This window comes from Medicago sativa, chromosome 1 (assembly GCF_051527215.1).
Source record: "Medicago sativa cultivar Bolivia chromosome 1, Bolivia_mono, whole genome shotgun sequence".
NCBI lineage: Eukaryota > Viridiplantae > Streptophyta > Magnoliopsida > Fabales > Fabaceae > Medicago > Medicago sativa.
This window is the reverse complement of record NC_140749.1, coordinates 35922009-35939064: the sequence shown is the minus strand read 5'-3', so window position 1 is coordinate 35939064 and position 17056 is coordinate 35922009. Positions and strand designations below refer to the sequence as shown.

Sequence of the window (17056 nt, the reverse complement as noted above, 5' to 3'; positions counted from 1 at the left end):
AGAAACGAAGAATTTTTCAAAACACAATTCAACCCCCTTTCTTGTGTTTTTCTCACCTTCAACATGGACTTTGCAACGGACTCTAAAGTAACAGTTGATTCCTTCCTTTCTACTAGAAACGACTTGTCTGAATTTGGTTGCATTATTTCTTCCTGTCGTTCTTTGTTACACAATTTATTTTCTAACTCTAGGGTGAAGTTTGTTAGGCGACAAGCCAACGCGGTGACTCATACTCTTGCACAAGAGGCCATGTGTTCAGCTAGTTCCGCTGTTTATTATGAAATACCCATTTGTATTGAGACAATTATTATCAATGAAATGCTATAAGCACGTTTCCCTAAAAAAAACCTTCTCGATTTAATTAATAAGAGCATTAGCCAAAGTCTTTGAATGTGACTATGACTAAAGTACTACTACACATAACCGAGAATACACTACTTTATTTCCTTTCCTTTCTTAAAGAAAAAACACTACTTTATTTCCTTTCCTTGTTTATTTAAAAATTATAGAAAATATTATTTATTTAGTAATGGAGTAGGGAATGATCTTGTCTTAATTCTCCTTGATTTCTTTGATTACTCCCTTTCTCTCTCTCTCCCGGCCATATTTGTTCTCCCATTAACCATATTGAAAAGCTAATTAATATGGATAAATGTTGTGTTGGTGTTACACGTCTCTCTCTAGTAGTACCTTTGACCTAAGTGATTTGTTTTTATTACTGATTACTGATTCATTTGCACCATATATAAATTATCTTCATTTTGTAACGTCCCTGCCTTGCATCTATCCGTTTTAACATTTTTAACCACCCTCACCTTCACAAGAGTTACACATCCAGACGGTTAAGAAGAGAGAGAGAAAAAAATATAAAGCCTATTAGTCACTAAGATACTTCACGCCAGCACCCACTCTGCTGTTGTTTCAACTATTTTTCATTTGGTGAAAAGTCCAAAGCTTCTCCACGACTTGCTCGTGAGTCCTGTTCCTAACCAATCTTAGAGACATCTTGTTTCAAGGTCCCCATACGTTCTTACTAAGTGCTAGGACCTTGTTACGAAATAGTGGTAGAAATTCCTGTCGTTTAAAAGAAGATAAAAATAATAATATTAATTGAAAAATATATATATTTATTAAAGTTTGGAATTTATTTGTGAAATTTATATATGAGAATGTGGTATCGATTTTTATTATGTTATATTTGCTTTGTGATGTTTGAGAATAAAAAGATGTAATTTGTTAATGATTTATTTGTGTGGTTGCCTTAGTGGTTGGGTTCTATTTTTGAAAATTAATCATCATGGCATTGCATATGCATAGCCTTGGTGGCTTGTTTCATTATCATGACATTTGCATAGCCTTTGTGGCTCGTTTTAGCCTTTGTGGATTGTTTATATCCGGATCATGTAGTAATTTAGAGCATGCATCTTATGCATAGTTGCATTTGAGTTCTTTTCTTACAATGTATGACTTGGGTTTATTTTTATTTCCTTTTGATCGAGAAGTTTTGATGTCATCTACTTTGTGGCATTGTTCTTGTGCTTTGAGTATGAACCAATTTGGATAAGGAAAATGACCCTTACATTAATATAATGTTGTAGGTACCAAAGAAATTATGAAGCTTGATGTGTGATGAAACGCTTACGGGGCAAATTGGGTTTTTCAATGAAAAATAAGATTAGTTCTATTATTTTGTAATTGTAACTTTTAACATATTTTTTAAAGAAATGAATAATTTTAATTAATGTCTTGGATGAAAATCTGGGGCATTACTGCCGGGGCTCTAAACTAGTAGACATATAAATACACACAATAGATAGATCAAGAAAACACAAAAAAGAGAAGAAATAATGGAGAAAGAGAATGAAAGAGTGATAGTTGTTGGAGCAGGCCCTTCTGGTCTCTCAGTAGCAGCAAGCTTAACAAACCAATCCATTCCTTATATAATCCTCGAAAGAGAAAATTGTTTTGCATCACTATGGAAAAAATATTCATACGATCGTCTTCATCTGCACCTCAAAAAACAATTTTGCGAGCTTCCTCACAAACCATTCCCACCTTCTTTTCCATCATACATTCCTAAAGAAAAGTTTTTACAATACTTAGAAGACTATGTTTCACACTTCAAAATCAATCCTCTGTATCACAGAACAGTTGAGAATGCAAAGTATGATGAAGGTTCTGAGAAATGGAAGGTGAAGGCTAAGAATAAGGATTCTGGTGAGGTTGAGGAATATGAAGGAAGGTTTTTGGTTGTGGCTAGTGGTGAAACTAGTGACCCTTTTGTACCTGAAATTGAAGGGTTGAAGAGTTTTACTGGGAAAGTGATTCATTCAACTGGGTTTAAGAATGGGAGAGAGTTTAAAGATGAACATGTTCTTGTTGTTGGGTCTGGGAATTCTGGCATGGAAATTGCATTGGATCTTATCAACCATGGTGCTAAAACCTCAATCGTTGTTCGAAGCAAGGTAAAATTTTATAGAATAAATTATATATATTTAAAATTGTAACACGTATAGTTAGCACAATCTTTTTTTAGAATAAATATATAATTGACGGGATGAATGAGTGGTCTTTGAACTTTTTATAATTATGAACTTTTTTGTTCTTTGTTAGCTGTTGATTATACGTAGGTGTGAAGAAAATTATATGATTGTGATTGATTATGTAACTTTCATATATACTTTATACTAAAAATAAATAATATAAATGCAGGTTCACATTTTGTCAAGGGGTATGCTGAATTTGGGGTTGTTTCTGATGAAGTATTTGTCAATGGAGATGGTGGATTTAGTGATGGTGATGCTTAGTAAAATGGTTTACGGGGATGTCACGAATTATGGGGTTGGTAGGCCTAGTGAGGGTCCCTTTTATATGAAGGTCAAGTACGGCAAGTATCCTATTATTGACGTTGGAACCTTTCACAAAATTAAGTCTCGAGAGTTAAAGGTACGTTAGAGATAATTGACATTGGTTGCTTTGGTGTAACTTGAAAGTTCAAACTTTCAATCACCTAAAATTTGCCTAATATGGTTTCAAAGTCAATTTAGTCCATAAATTATCATTAAAATCAACTAAAAATTCCTTAAATTATACTTGAATACATCAATTTGGTCCATAAACAAGTAAAATAAAGGATTAAATTGATGGATAGTTTAAAGACTTTTTAGTTGATATTTGACTTTAATAGTTTAAGGACCAAAGTGGCGAGAGGGTATTGGTTTAAGGACTAAATTGACTGTTTATTTCAAAATAATTCTTGCTTGTACTATTTGTTTAAATTAATACAAATTAACACTATACATCTTCTGAAAAATTATTCCCTCAAAAAAAAATCTTCTGAAAAATTATAGCATGTTAACAAAAATCTTCTCTGTCTTTTTTTAAGGAACAACAATCTTCTCTTAAATATTATGAATAAAATATTAGTACTACCTATTGAAATATATGTCATTCTAGGAAGGAAAAAAGTCTTATTTTTTATACGTCATTTTACAATATCAATTCAAAAACAATGTTTCCTTTTTTTTTAAATTTTTATTTATTACTCTCTTTATTTTTAATTTTCTTAACTTATATTTTTCATATCATTAAAGGAGTAATTTTATAAAAATAGTCATAATTTCTATTTTCAATATGAAATTTACTATATTTTTGAATTTATGAACAGTACCTAAAATAACATTTAGATGGGGTATTTATTTGCATTAACAAATTTATTTAAGTGAAAGGTTATCTAACTATAAACAAGGTTGAATATCATTTTACTAAAAAGATGGAAAACTGACTTCAAATGTCAATTCCCCAAGCAAAGTAACTCGCTTGAAGAATAATTCAGATTCAGATAATGAATAGTGATATAAATTCACATATAGTATTGAGTTAGTTACATGAATGAGTTTATATCTGAAAAGTGCAAATATAATTGTGGTTGTTGTTGTGACATGACGAATGGGCATTGTGTTATGTGTTATGTTAGGTTTTGCCAGCTGAAATAGAATGCTTAAGTGGCAAGAATGTCCTCTTCAAAAATGGTCAATTGCACTCTTTTGACTCTATTATTTTCTGCACCGGCTTCAAGAGATCAACCCACAAGTGGCTTAAGGTTTGCAAATTTTCTTGTCTTTTTTTATTAGATCATTTTTAATCAATTCTTTAATTGTATTAAATATTATTTTTTATTTAAAATATTAAATTTTCTTTTGATGATGAATAGATCAATATCAGCAACGGTAAGATGAAAGTTAGACATAGTTTCTATTTTTTGTAAAGTTAAAAATACAGTTTTTTACAAGACATATTTTATATTTGTCGATTCCTTATCATGTTTTTTTTTTTTTTTTTGACAAAAAAGAATAGTTTTTTTAGGCACAAGTTAGTAAGACTCTTTATTTTAATGTATGTTACATGAAAATGGGAAATGTATAAACCAAAAGAAATGTGACCATATATACGTTGACGTATATTAGACTTTATATATAAACTAATTAATTATCTTTTGGTAGGGTGATGATTACCTTTTGAATGATGATGGTATTCCCAAGCCAAGTTACCCTATTCATTGGAAGGGAAAAAATGGTTTATATTGTGTTGGACTATCAAGGAGAGGTTTCTATGGAGCTGCTGCAGATGCAAAAAATATAGCAAATGATGTGAGATCCATCATGAAAAATCTATGAAGTTCAGAAACAATGTTAAAGATGATTATGATGATTCATTCGCATATTGTCGTGATCGTTGATTAGATTTCAGTTGAGGTTAGAGATACTCGAGTATAATAATTTATGAAAATAAAGATCAAAGGAGAGGAAGAGAGAAAAACTCAAGTATAACCTCCAAACATATGGGGCCCAATACAAGAATTAGAACTTGCTCCACAATTTATTCACTTTTTAATTTGATATGTGTTCCGTCAAAATAAATTGATATATGTTTTAAAAGTATGCTCCAATTATGTGATTAAAATGTGTTTCAATCCATTTTTGTATGATTGTTATTTGAAAAAAAAATTATTCACATGTTCTCACAACTTAATTTCATATAACAATTTAGTTATTTTTCTTTTCAGTTAATATCTTTTACGTTTTTGAATGTTGGCATTGTTACTCTTATAACGAGGTTTTGCTACAAATTCGTTGAAAAAACCAACGCTGCAATAAAACAAAAAAACATATATCTATAATGTCCCTTGACCCTTGCTAATCTAAGATGAAGAATAAGTCATAAGTACTAAGCCATGCTTCATAATCACTTGGGGTTGATGAGATTACATGTGTGTTTGGTATGGCGGTGTCGAGAATTGATTTTGATAGAATTGAGTTTGAGAGAATTGGTTTTGGTTAAAAGTGAGTTCAATGTGAATTGATTATGTTTGGATACATATTCTTATGAGTTGATGTTGTTTTGATAGTTTAAATCAAAATTGATTTTAAATATGTAATGACTAAATTATCCTTTTAATTAAAACTAAATATCTCATTCTTACTTAAAATAATTATTGGAACTTATCTAAAACCATAAATGAATTTTTATTGGTTCACAAATTTATTTAAAATTAATTTTATATTATAAGAGTTTTTTTTTAAAAAAAATTATGAGTTTTTATATAAAAAAAAATAAAAAATTGATCAGTTGAGTTATTTTTAATAACTCCCTCACGTCTCCCACTCTTCCTTCTTCATTTCTCTAGAAGCTTCCATTTCTACCCATTTCCATATTTTTTTCCACCTATCACTACTCTACATTTTTCTTTTCCATCTTCCATTTGCACATTCTTCTAACCTTTCTTCTTCCCAATTTCACTATTTTTCTCTCATACCATTTCTCTATCACTCACCAATTAAGAACAGATCTCCATCACTCATCACTATTTTCCTTTTCCATCCTTTTCTATCCGTTTCATCTGCAAATCCAACAAAATTAGGATAGATCTGCAAAAATAAATAAGAAGAAGAAGAAAGATGTTTATTCATAGGAAATTGGGGAAGAAAACATGGGTATATTGGTAACTATACATGCCATTGAAATCAAAACTGAGTTTCACAAAAGCAGAAGCTAGGAATACTAGCTTCAGTTGTACTAGCGTTTTGAGATCAAAACTGAGTTTTCTCAAAGCACTTTTCATTTACCCAAACAAGAAAAAAAAAATCTGGTAACCACGTTTGAAAAAGTAAACTCAGGTTTGGTTGCTGAAAACGTGATACCAAACACATACTACTTAAATTGCTATGAGACATCGTGATTTTGACAAAGAGTTTTTTTTTTTAAATTTGGTTTAGGATTTACTATTTGTTGTCTTTATGGCTTGTTTAGACCTAGTTAAAAATAGTTAAGTTGTTAGTGGACAACGGAAAATAGTCAAATTTCTAGTTAATCGATTTTCCTTTAATCGATAAAGGATAGTCAAATCCAAGACAACTGATTGAAGGTGAGAAAAAACACAAGAAGGGGGGTTGAATTGTGTTTTGAAAAATTCTTTGTTTCTCCTAAAACTGAACACACTGAACAGAAGCTAAGTGAAACAACTTCTGAAGTGATAATCAGAATCTGAACGCAGCGGAATAAAACAGAGAGAGAGAGAGAGAGAAGAAGAAACACACAAAGCAATTATATTGGTTCCTTCCACAAACCGGAAGTAGTCCAGTCCCCCTTGCACTTCCAAGGAGATTTCACTAAGAGTAATATCTGATTACAATTGCTCAAGCACACCTGCAAGAGACTTCCTTTGCTCAAGCACACTTTGCAAGAGTCTTCCTATGCTCAAGAACACAATCAAGAGACTTCCCTGCTCAAGCACAACTGCAAGAGACTTCTAACTAAACAAAATTACACAGAAAAATTGTTTAAGGTTGAACACTTGATATACAATCAGAGGTGCTCACAATACAAATCAGATACTGACTCAATAACTTAAGAATTTCTAAGATGAAACTTTGAGACACAGAAATTCTAAGTGAATACAGAACAATTTCAGCAGAGGTTTGACACTTGTAAAAATGTTGTGAGTCTTTTGTTCAGCATTGCCAATTCTCTAAGTCTTCACTCCTTTATATAGAGGTGTGAAAGAGACGTTGTGAAATTGCCAGCACATCAAAGAGTCGTTGTTGAAGCTTGATCTTTCACCAATGATCTTTTGCCTGATTTGGTTGTTGTCCTATGAAGAACCAATTTGAAATTCATTCCCATTGTGAAGGAACATCTTTACAGGCATAGCTGTTATTCTGGAGCTGTTTTCTTGTCCATTAGCGCAGACGCAAAACATAGTAGTGGAGAAGGTGGTTGTACAGTTCGTACAAAGTACAATGTCAACGCTTTCGTCCAAAATTGTAAGCACATGCCTTCAAACACCTTTGAAATGACCGTTACAAAGTTCCACTAATCTTTTGCTGTCCTTTGATGAATTTCGATCCATGACACAACTCTTGAATCCTTGAATTTCTCAAATTCAGTTGATCTTCAGCTTCTGGTGAAATGACTTCTGATGAGGCAGCTTCTGATAAACCAGCTTCTGATGATGCAGCTTCTGATAACGCAGCTTCTGATGATGTGGCGCTTCTGGACCTCTTGTCTTCAGGAGCACTTTACTCTCTTCAGGAGCGACTTTACTTCAGAAACGCTTTTTCTCTTCAGGAGCAAGTTGCCTTCAGGAGCGTCGAAGCTTCAATTTTGTTGATTCCTTTTGCTCTTTATTTGCTCATTCAGAACCAATAAATGATGTAACTTTTTAATTATGGTCCTATACACTTGAACAAATATTAGCTAGTCCAATTTACAATTTTTAATACCTTGTTATCATCAAAACTCTTTAAGGTTCATTGTTAAACACATTTTGTTCCAACAATCTCCCCCTTTTTGTTGATGACAAACAATAGTATTTAAAATTGATCAATTGTTGTTAATCTAATTAACAAGTTGACTTTGGGGTTCTAAGGTTTGTAAGCTCAAACTTGTTTTATCTTGGTTTTCGGGTGTCAAACATTGATTATGTTTGAACCTTTTAAACCGGTGATATCTTATTTTTTCTTGGGAAGGGAAAAAGTAAGCAAAACCCTTGAGAATCGAGGTCCGGGAGTTGTTTTCGCTACGGGAAGGTGTTAGGCACCCATAACGACTATAGTAACCTATAGGAACCGTCTTTAATTTCTACGCGCGCGCTTTTATTTTTAAATGCTATTTGAAAAATGTTATTTACACCTAAAATTTGCTAAGTGAAGAATTGAGGGAGAAGAATAGTGTTTGAATTTTTATTTTAGTTGAATTGAAGGAATTTTGTTCCTTGCCTACGTACCCGTTTAAGGGATCAAATCCACCGTAGTTCTCTTCCAAAAAATGTTTTTATTTTTGTTGGTTGATTTTAAATTTGAAAATAGGATTTTGAAGAATGGAGATTGAGAGGCCTTGAAGGCATGAGAATTTAAGAAAAGAGTGAGGTTGAATTAGTGAATTGCAAAATATGGTCAAAGTTTGATTATTTTCATTGAAATTTGATTAAGAAAATGGAAAAGAAAAATACAATGGGATATTGGATCCCAAGGTTTATTCGGAAAAGGTTTGAGTGAAGTTGTTCACATTTGTTTGGAAAATTGGTTTTTTCTAAGTATAAACCCTAGGCATACATCTAAACATACAATCCTAAACATACATCTAAACATGCATATTCTAGCTATATAGTGATGTGTGTGCATGTGTCAGTGCTTGTGTCGGTGTACATCATTAGAGTCCATTGTCCTTTACATCATACCCTAAATACATTCTATGGCCTCTTTGCCAAGAAATTAAAATTGCATGAAGGTAAAATATTACAAAACCTCTAAGTATTTACATTTTAAACTTGGCATGAAATTGTAACTTAAAATGCAAGAAATTAGATGAAGAAGAAGATGAAGTGGGAATGCTTATGATGAATATGAAACATGAAATGGAAAGGTTAGTAGCATAGAGCAATATCAAAGGAAATAAAGCAAGAGAAGTACTAGGACATAAAGGATAGAAAATAAAGGCAAAAGAGTGCAAATATAGCTAAAATTTATTCATAAAATGCAAGAACCAAGTGACCTATAATTCTCACATTCCAATTACATTTTAAAAGGTTTATAATAAAGTCTTGGAAGGGAAATTAAGGCTACATGATTTTCTTGGCATTTTAAAACAAACTTTGAACATACTTGCATTATTTAACTATTCAACTAACTTGCAAGCTAAGTAACTAATCAAAATTCATACTCATGCACTAATATCAAACACAAACAGTAGCTAAATCCTATGGAATCAAAAGGTATAGGTCACCAACATTCATCAAGCAATTTGGATTGAAATCAAATGAATTTTCATTTATTTTTTAGCATAAAATGTCACAAAGCATTAGGAAAATTAACCACACCATGCTCACCAATTTTTTTATGTAAAATCAACACTAGAAGGTCACATAATTGTCAAAAAACACTCATGAATTTCTTTGGAATTTTTTAAAGAGTTTTGATCACAAGAACATGTAAAATTTTCACAAGATTTAACAAATGTAATAAACTATTGAAAAAAAATGCTACATATTTTTTTTATCCAAATTCAACACATAATAACATCACAAGAAGATCAAGAAACTAGTCAAAAACACATGAAAAAATACTTGGAATTTTTAGCAAATTTTTTGAGCGTAAAGGTGTGCAAATAGCAAGAAACAGTGGCAAGAATAGCAAAAAAAAAACAAGGAAACACGCAGGAAACTAAGCCCAAACCCAAGCCCAAGGGATGAACGGATCCTGGATCCTCAGGGAGTTCAGGGACCGTTGGATTGATCCAGATGGATCAACCCTAGATCCAACGGTCAGGGGAGCGAACCAGCTGAACCAGACCGGTTCAAAGGCTTATATAAAGGCCAGGTGACCGGTCTAATTCATTTCACACTTCTCATTCTCTCTCTTCACTCGTTCTTCTCTCTTCTCTCTCTAAAACCCTAACCTAGCCGGAAACTGGGGAGGACGGCGGAGAACGGCGGAGGAAGATGAAGATTCATCGGAATCTTCATCTTCTCCGGCGACCTGATGCTACTTTTTCAAACTTTTTACACAGAAACGTTCGTCTTCCTCCCCTGTTTACGGATCCACGGTTATTTTTATGAAATTATGATGAAAACGAAGTAGATCGGACTTTGAACTTACAGTTTCTAGGGTTTTCAAACTTTTTCTAATCTTCTTGAAACTAAACCCCTATCTAACCTATTTTCTTCGCTGATGATGATTATAAACTTGGATTCATGAAATAAACGGTGAATCTTGAAGAATTTACATTTTAGGGTTTCGGTTTCAATTCTTTCTTGAATCTTTTCGAAGTTTTTGCTTCGATTCACCGTTTATTTATGCTTACAAGCCTTCGATGATGATTTGACATGAAAAACGAGAAGGTTTTGAGGTTTTACCTGGAGATTCGAATGAGAAGACGAAGAAAATCTTCGTGAATCTTCTTTGAGTTTCTGGTAGGTGATTTGTTGCTACGAACTGAAAAATGTACCGGTAAATTTCCTCTTCTTCTTCTCTGATTCGAATCCTTCTTCAATTCCTCTTCTTCTCCACTGTGATCGTATAAGTTCTTCGAACTTGTGCTTGAATTGCAGTGGTTTGAGTTCAGTGATGATGATTCAGCTTCGAATCTCTGAGGACTCTCACCAATTCATCGGAATTGTGTTGAATTTTGGCTTTGAGAACTTAGGGTTTGTGATTGTTCTTCTGTGTTCTTGATTGATCCTGATTTTGGATCGTAACTGAATAGAGAGAGAATGTGAAATCTGTTTGTGATGTGGCACTGAACTTTGCTGAGTTGTTTCGTTCTCTTTGGGACTGTGATGATTGGGCCTTTATATAGGTGACATGTGTTCATGACAGCCAATGTGTGCTTGCCACCTGTCTGGACTTGTAACTAATTCGGCCTCTGCTGAATTTAGGACTTGAGGGCTTTTCTGCAATTGTTGAAAATTCATGGACCAATCTGCAAATAACTAAAAAAGGACTAAAAATAAACTGGACAAAAGGACTTCATTGCAATTGACCTAAAATGGAAGTTTGACTTAGAAGGACTAAAACCTAAATTCTTAAAAGAAATAAAAAGGTGAAAAGGGACTAAAGTGCAATTTTGAAAGTTTAAAGGACTGAAATGCAATTTTTAGGAATTTAGGACTAAAAAATAAAATAAAATGAATTAAGATTGGTAATTGGAAAATAACGTAAAGTGAAACGATTAAAATTGACAAAACGGACTAAAACGAACCAATGGCCTAAATGAGGTACTTTAAAGTACCTCTCTGCCGAAATTTCGTGTGAAATGACCAAAATGCCCCTGGGGGCTAAAACGACTAAAAATGACTCAGATGCAATTGGAACAAAATGGATTTTTAACAGAAATTGAATCAGAGACTCATACAAGCAAAATTAAAAGACTCAGAGACAATTTTTGGGATTTAAACAGTGACTTGACACTTGAAATGACCAAAATGCCCCTAGGGGCAAAACTGACTCAAAATGACTTCAAATGCAAATTTTGGAATGGATTTTGACATATAATGAAACAAAGACTTATTCAACCTATTTGAAAGGACTCAAACAAAATTTTGAAAGACTGAGAGAAATTTGACATAGGAAATGACTAAAATACCCTTGCATGTACATTTTGCAAATATCATTGAAATAAAATGCAGAGAAAGGTGCAATTGATCAGAGCCAGTTCAAGTGGCTTATAATGCAAGAAAAGAAAAATTGACTAGTATTTTTAGGTCCAAAATTAGGGTATAACAGCTGCCCCTATTTAAGTTTCTTTGTCCGGAGAGTCAAGAGACGAAGTCTTAGAGTTGACGGGACGAAGATACTTAAATATTAACATTTGCACTGTTTTTGGACATAAAAATACGCTTTCAGAGTTTCAAAAACATGAATGTTATGTAATGTTTGATTATGAATGCAAGACAAACAACTGGAGTCTATGGAACCTGTCATGTTACTGGGGATTCAGATAGACACTGGCAGGGTAGACAAACCAGGGAGTAGAAAATAAGGTGCAAGTTGTTCTTTGGGTCGAACTAGTCACTTGACCAAGAAAGACAAAACAAGAGATAGGTGCAAGCTGTTCTTGGGATTGAACTTGGCGCTTGACCGGAAACATAGACACATAGGCAGATACGAGCTGTTCTTTGGATCGAACTTGACACTTGGTTGAAGATACAAACAGATAGGCAGACACAAACTGTTCTTTTGGATTGAACTGGCTGTTTGGCCGGATACATAGACAAAAGGATTGATACAAGCTGTTTCTTTGGATCGAACTTGCTTGTTGGATTATCACCACATCATGTGGGAGAGTGCAGACTGTTCTCTTAGATCGAACTTGTCGTTTGACCGATAACAAAGCATAAGCTGGGTACAAACTGTTCTTCAGATTGAACTTGCCGTCTGACTGATAACAAAGCATAAGCTGGGTACAAACTGTTCTTTTAGATCGAACTTGCCGTTTGTCCGGAGGTATAGGTATATAAGCAGGTACAAGTGGTTCTTTTTTGGATCGAACCTGGCACTTGACCAGTAACAAGATACAAATTGAAAGTCTGGTTTAACAAGATACCAATTGAGGGTAAATTGTCATTGACCTGATTTGAAAGTAGACATGACCATTTTTGTTGGCCCAAGAGTAAATTGACATTGATTTGAATTGAGAATTGACATCGACATTGACATTGACATTGACATTGACATTGGCTTGGCAATTGAAATTGACATTGACATTGACATTTGACATTGACATTGACATTGACATTTGACATTTGACATTGGATATTTGACATTGACATTTGACATTGACATTGACATTGGATTTGAAATTGGAAATTGACATTGGAATTGGATTGAAATTGGAATTTTGACATTGGGATTGGATTGGAAATTGACATTGAAATTGACTTTGGAATTGGAAATTGGCATTGGAATTGGAATTAGAGATTAGCATTGGAATTGGAATTGGAGATTGACATTGACATTGTCACTGGATGTCAACATTGGAATTGGAGATTGACATTGACATTGTCATTGGATGTCAACATTGACATTGTTATTGGAGTTGAGATTGCTTCGAATTTGACAATTGACATTGAGTTGAATTTGACAGTTTGACATTGAAATTGAGGTTAGGATTGACATTGGAGATTGGAAATTGCCTCGAATTTGACAGTCGACATGATTGGAATTGAAGTTGGAGAGTGGGAAATTGCATTGAATTTGGCAGTTGAAAGTTGGATATGCAACATGTATGTATGGTATAGCAAGATTATTGGATGTATGAGCACATAGAACGTATGATTATGCATGTATGAATGCTTGAAATGCACGATTGGCTGGCAGTTGGACAGAGAAAGTTTCACAGAGATGGACAAGACATTGGAAGATTGGGCACGTAGTGGCTCGTGCTGCAACATATTCACAGGGGAAAAACCTCTTTTGGAGAGACCGTCGTTGAGACGTATTGAATCCATGGCTGAGGGCAATAAAACTTGTAGAGGAGGGACCCTTGGAAGGTCCTTGGATACAGGTCGCCGCTGCTAGGCGTGTTAGTGCTGAGTAAACATCGGATGTTTGCATCTGTGGTCAATGCTTTTCAATATTCTTTTCATTTTTCATTTTCAAACCCCACTTTTGCCTGAACCGCCCTTTCGGGTTTTCGATTCACCGGGGAATAGGTTCTTTTCATTGCCCCATTTTTGCCTGAATTGCCTTCATAGGTTGTCAATCAGCGGGGTGCTCATTTTTGCCTAAGCCGCCCTTTCGGGTTTTCAACTTAGCGAGCTCTTTATTTGTATTCTTTTCATTTTTCATTTTCATTCTGTTTTTTCATTCTTGCCATTGACCACAGATCATCCTGGGGAGTAACCTGCTTGCAACATGTATTGAAATAGACATTGACATTCATTCATTCATGCATGTTTCATTGAAATGTACTTTATTGCTCAGGTTTGCTTTCAAAATAGACAGAAAAAGATTTTTCAATTTTCAAAAATGTTTGTTTCAGACATTAACATTATCAAAATAGACAGAAAATGTTTTGCATATAGCATTGAAAGTAGAAAGAAAAATAGAGTTTCAAACAATAGAAAGGCTCAAATTGATGTAGAAGAGTGAAAGTCAGCCAAAGGCATGGCTTCACGGATTTACAAAGCTTGGAAAATGGTAATTTTATTGGTTGGTGATACATTGAACACGATGACCGCTACATTTCATAGAAATTTTGAATTCGCAAGTACAGAAGCCTCTGATGAAGATGACCATTGACAGTTGCAGATGCCCCAAGGGGTGATGGTGATTTGCCAGATATAGTTACTTGTCTTTTATCAACCTCATTTTTGCATGAACCGCCCTTTCGGGTTTTCGGCTCATCGAGGCGCTCATTCTTGCCTGAGTTGCGTACAATCTCAGCGAGCTCTTTCATATTCATTTTTTTGTCCCTAACTTTTGCCTGGATCGCCCTTTCGGGTTTTCGATCCACCGGGAAGCGCATTTTTGCCTAGGCCGCCCTTTCGGGTTTTCGACCTACCACGCTGTTCTTTTCTTTCTAGACAAAGTATTTCTTGACTATATCGGCATTAACAGGATTTGGAAGCTCAACACCATCCATGTGTGTGAGAATCAAAGCACCACCAGAGAAAGCCTTCTTGACGACATAAGGACCTTCATAGTTAGGTGTCCACTTGCCCCTTGGGTCGGGTTGCTGACTTATTCTTCTTTTCAATACAAGTTCGCCTTCCTTGAATTCTCGAGGTCGGACTTTCTTGTCAAAAGCATTCTTCATTCGCACTTGATACACCTGTCCATGAGCCATAGCATCCATACGTTTCTCTTCAATCAGATTCAATTGATCATAACGACTTTGACACCATTCAGCCTCAGTTAATTTTGCTTCCATGATTACTCGAAGAGATGGAATCTCCACTTCTAGAGGGAGAACTGCTTCCATACCATATACCAGAGAGAAGGGAGTTGCCCCGGTTGAACTGCGCACTGTAGTACGGTAACCATGCAGGGCAAAAGGTAGCATTTCATGCCAGTCTTTGTAAGTAGTGACCATCTTCTGAACAATCTTCTTGATGTTCTTGTTAGCGGCCTCAACTGCACCATTCATCTGAGGTCTATAAGGAGAAGAGTTATGATGTTCAATTTTGAATTCTTCACATAGAGCTTGCACCATGTTATTGTTCAGATTGGAACCATTGTCAGTGATGATCTTGTTGGGAACACCATATCGACAGATGATGTTATTCTTGATAAACTTGACAACCACTTGCTTGGTCACATTGGCATAGGAGGCAGCTTCAACCCACTTGGTGAAGTAGTCAATTGCCACTAGAATGAAACGATGCCCATTGGAAGCCTTTGGTTCAATTCTTCCGATCATGTCAATGCCCCACATAGAGAAAGGCCATGGGGAAGATATAACATTGAGGGCATGTGGAGGCACATGAATCTTGTCAGCATAAACTTGACATTTGTGGCATCTTTTGGCATGTTTGTTGCAGTCACGTTCCATTGTTATCCAGTAATAGCCGGCTCTTAACAGTTTCCTTGACATGGTGTGGCCCGAAGCATGGGTCCCAAAGGTACCATCATGTACATCATGCATCAACTTCTCAGCTTCTTGTTTGTCAACACATCTCAACAAGACCATGTCATAGTTCCTCTTGTATAGGATTTCTCCGTCCAGAAGGAATTTGCTAGCCCATCGTCTCAAAGTCTTTTTATCCCTGTTGGAAGCACCAGGTGGATATTCACGATTCTGCAAGAATTGTTTGATGTTGTAATACCAAGGCTTTTTATCATTCACATCTTCATTAGCTTGATCTGGCATATTTTCAATAGTAAACACGTGAGCGGGTCTATCGAGACGCTGCACTTTGATTACGGGCACATCATTCCAGTGATTGACACGAAACATAGAAGACAAAGTAGCAAGAGCGTCAGCCATCTGGTTTTCATCCCCAGGGATGTGGTGCAGCTCAACCTTGGTAAAGTATGTCAACAGACGTCTTGCATAGTCACGGTACGGGATCAGCTTCTCATGATGAGTCTCCCATTCACCCTTTATCTGATTAATAACAAGTGCAGAATCTCCATAGATGTCAAGGTGTTTGATTCTCAGGTCAAGGGCTTCTTCAATGCCCAAGATGCATGCTTCATATTCAGCTATGTTGTTTGTGCATTCAAAAGTTATCCGAGCGGTGAAAGGAATGTGGTGCCCCTGCGGAGTTACAATGATGGCCCCAATTCCTTTACCATAAGCATTAACAGCACCATCAAACACCAATCCCCACTTGCTATTGGGATCTGGCCCTTCATTGATCAGTGGCTCTTCACAGTCTTTTGCTTTCAGATACATAATCTCTTCATCAGGGAAATCAAACTTAATTGGCTGGTAATCATCAAGAGGTTGGCAAGCAAGATGCTCAGCAAGGACGCTTCCTTTGATTGCTTTCTGAGCTTTGTATACAATATCATATTCAGACAACAACATTTGCCAACGTGCAATCTTTCCAGTAACAGCGGGCTTTTCAAAGATGTACTTGATTGGATCCATTCGGGATATCAACCAAGTTGTATGATTCACCATATAATGACGCAGGCGTTTGGTAGCCCAGGCTAAAGCACAACAAGTCTTTTCAAGCATTGTATATCGAGTCTCACAGTCGGTGAACTTCTTGCTCAGATAGTAGATAGCATGCTCTTTCTTACCAGTCTCATCTTGCTGACCGAGAACACAGCCCACTGAATCATCCAACACTGACAGATACATAATCAAAGGCCTTCCTTCCACTGGCGGGACAAGGATAGGTGGCTCCAACAGGTATTCTTTAATGCTATCAAAAGCTTCTTGACATTCATCATTCCATACAACAGGCTGATTCTTTCTGAGCAATTTGAAAATTGGTCCACAGGTAGTAGTCATGTGAGATATGAATCTTGAAATATAGTTTAGACGTCCGAGGAAACCTCTGACTTGCTTCTCAGTTTGAGGGGCCGGCATCTCTCTGATGGCTCGG

General features: G+C 35.3%; 1 protein-coding gene across 1 annotated transcript; it reads left to right on the top strand.

The window, feature by feature from the left end:
* Window positions 1-1813: 1813 nt before the first annotated feature.
* On the top strand, window positions 1814-4984 carry LOC146954629 (putative indole-3-pyruvate monooxygenase YUCCA10). Its single transcript, XM_085717355.1, has 4 exons — window positions 1814-2465; window positions 2713-2946; window positions 3977-4102; window positions 4503-4984. The coding sequence occupies exons 1-4, from the start codon at window positions 1848-1850 to the stop codon at window positions 4674-4676; spliced, it is 1152 nt and encodes a 383-aa protein (XP_085573481.1). The 5' UTR covers window positions 1814-1847; the 3' UTR covers window positions 4677-4984.
* The last annotated feature ends 12072 nt before the right edge of the window (window positions 4985-17056 follow it).

Excerpts from the sequence above, each read along its gene's own strand:
- LOC146954629 (XM_085717355.1), top strand. The coding sequence starts at position 1,848 with ATGGAGAAAGAGAATGAAAGAGTGATAGTTGTTGGAGCAGGCCCTTCT. Across the intron at positions 2,466-2,712 it reads CAATCGTTGTTCGAAGCAAG|GTTCACATTTTGTCAAGGGG; the intron begins GTAAAATTTTAT and ends ATATAAATGCAG. Across the intron at positions 2,947-3,976 it reads TTAAGTCTCGAGAGTTAAAG|GTTTTGCCAGCTGAAATAGA; the intron begins GTACGTTAGAGA and ends GTGTTATGTTAG.